General features: G+C 43.7%; 1 protein-coding gene across 1 annotated transcript; it reads right to left on the bottom strand.

Annotated features, from left to right (window-relative positions):
- Positions 1-587: 587 nt before the first annotated feature.
- Positions 588-1,814, bottom strand: LOC136503657 (uncharacterized). The gene is made up of 2 exons (XM_066498660.1): positions 1,127-1,814; positions 588-811 (listed from the first exon to the last, which is right to left on the bottom strand). The coding sequence occupies exons 1-2, from the start codon at positions 1,812-1,814 to the stop codon at positions 588-590; spliced, it is 912 nt and encodes a 303-aa protein (XP_066354757.1).
- Positions 1,815-2,017: the final 203 nt, after the last annotated feature.

Consider the following 2,017-nt stretch of genomic DNA (forward strand, 5'->3'; position numbering starts at 1 on the left):
TCTCTTATAGGCACAAGCTTTCGGATATTGGCTGCGTACCTAGAGGGAAGTTTGACACTATGAAAGAAGTCATACAATTCCTGCTTCTCTTCTCGGGTCAGGTTTATGGCAGATAGAGGTGGCTAGGCACTGGTACCATCAGGACAGAGCTTGGACATTATGTCAAATTCCTCTAGGTCAGCTCTTGCTTTTGCATGGTCCATGGTTTTCCATTTATCATTCATGAGTGTCCCAATCAAACTCCCATAGACATTCTTTTTCATGTGCGTGAGATCAATGCTGTGGCAGACTGCTATGTCTTTCCAGTATGGCAGTTCCCACAAGATTAACATTTTCTTCCACCTATTCTTATCGGCACTCTTTGCTTTTGCACTATGCTTTTGGTTTCCAAGGATAGTGCTCTCCAGGTCAACTTTAGGCGTGGTATCCTCTACCACCTGGTCATATACTTGTTGCCCGTTGAAATGCCTTGGTGTAGATCCTAGCTCCCTAGTGCCATCAAACTTACGTTTTATCTCCCGGTATGGATGAGACTTAGGAAGGAAACGTCAGTGCTTTACATAGACCCTCTTCTTTGAGTTATCCAGTCAAATAGTCTCCGTGTCATCTAAGCAATGAAAGCAGTCTTTTTCTCCTTTGCTCTGCCTAGACACGCTATGATTTCCTAGAATATCAGTGATAGTGGTGAAGAGCATGACACGTAGGTTGAAATGTTCTTTCCTGAACCCATCGCACACCCTGATACCCTCTTCTTTCCAGAGTTCTTTGAAATCATCAATAAGCGGCCTCATATACATGTCTATGTTAACACCTGGATGACACAGACCACATATCAGAACTAACATCATCATGTACCTTCTCTTGTTACATAGCCATGGGGGAAGGTTGCAGATAGTTAATAGCATGGGCCAGACACTATGTGAGCTACTCATGTTACCAAATGGGTTCATTCCATCCATGTTGAGTGCAAACCGAAGATTCCTTGGCTCATCAGCAAAAGTTTGATTCTTAAAATCAATGATCCACCACTGAATACCATCTGCTAGATGCCGTATGTAATCATCAACTGTCCGCCCATCCGAGTGCCAGCTCAACAGTCATGCATCCTTAGATGTTGCAAACAAACATTTCAAGCGAAGAATTATAGGGAAGTACCAAGCAACCTTTCTAGGAACTCTACGGCGCGTCTCCTCGCCGTCATCACCCTCATCAGTTCTTTGCTTGTAACGAGAGGTCCCATACATGGGGCATTTAGTGAGGGCTAAATTGTCACCATGGAATAGGATGCAGTCATTCTTGGAAGCATGAATTTTCTCAAACTTCAATCTCATCAGACAAACAATCTTCTTGGCCTCATATGTAGTCCTAGGTATTTGATTCCCCTTGGGAAACATATCTCCAAGCACTTCTAGCAATTCTCTAAAGCCCTTGTCAGTCCAATGAAGTGCCGCCTTTAGTTGGAGAAGCTTTAGTGAAGCGGACAACTTCGTATACCTCCCATTGCAACTCGGATAGAGTGGTGTCTCCATATCTTCCAATAGCTGCTTTAGCTTCTTGAACTTTGAACCAGTGTACTCATCAAAGCCAAAGGCATCACGCTCCATCTGCTCTAGATTCTCAACCATAGGGATAGGGCTGGCAGTAATCTCTGCTACATCATCATCACATAGTTCCTCATTGCTAAAGGGTGCTTCCTCATTGCCAAAGGGAGCTTCCTCATTGCCATAGGCACAAGTTTCATGAAGACCTTCCTCACCATCTCGCTCATTGACACCTTCTTCTCCATGTTTGTTCCAACATCTATAGTCATCCATGAATCCTCAAAGAATTAGGTGGGCACGGACTAACAACTGATTCGAGTACTGCTTCTCATTCTTATAGTCAACACATGGGCACAACATAGATGACTTATGTCCATTTCTCATGTCCACCTCTGCAACAACTAGGAAATATTTTAGTCCTTCCAAGTACTCATTACAAGTACGGTTCTGAAGATTCATCCAGTGGCCTCGATCCT

Source organism: Miscanthus floridulus, chromosome 14, assembly GCF_019320115.1.
Source record: "Miscanthus floridulus cultivar M001 chromosome 14, ASM1932011v1, whole genome shotgun sequence".
NCBI lineage: Eukaryota > Viridiplantae > Streptophyta > Magnoliopsida > Poales > Poaceae > Miscanthus > Miscanthus floridulus.

Excerpts from the sequence above, each read along its gene's own strand:
- LOC136503657 (XM_066498660.1), bottom strand. The coding sequence starts at position 1,814 with ATGGATGACTATAGATGTTGGAACAAACATGGAGAAGAAGGTGTCAAT. Across the intron at positions 812-1,126 it reads TATAATTCTTCGCTTGAAAT|GTGTTAACATAGACATGTAT; the intron begins GTTTGTTTGCAA and ends TGTGTCATCCAG.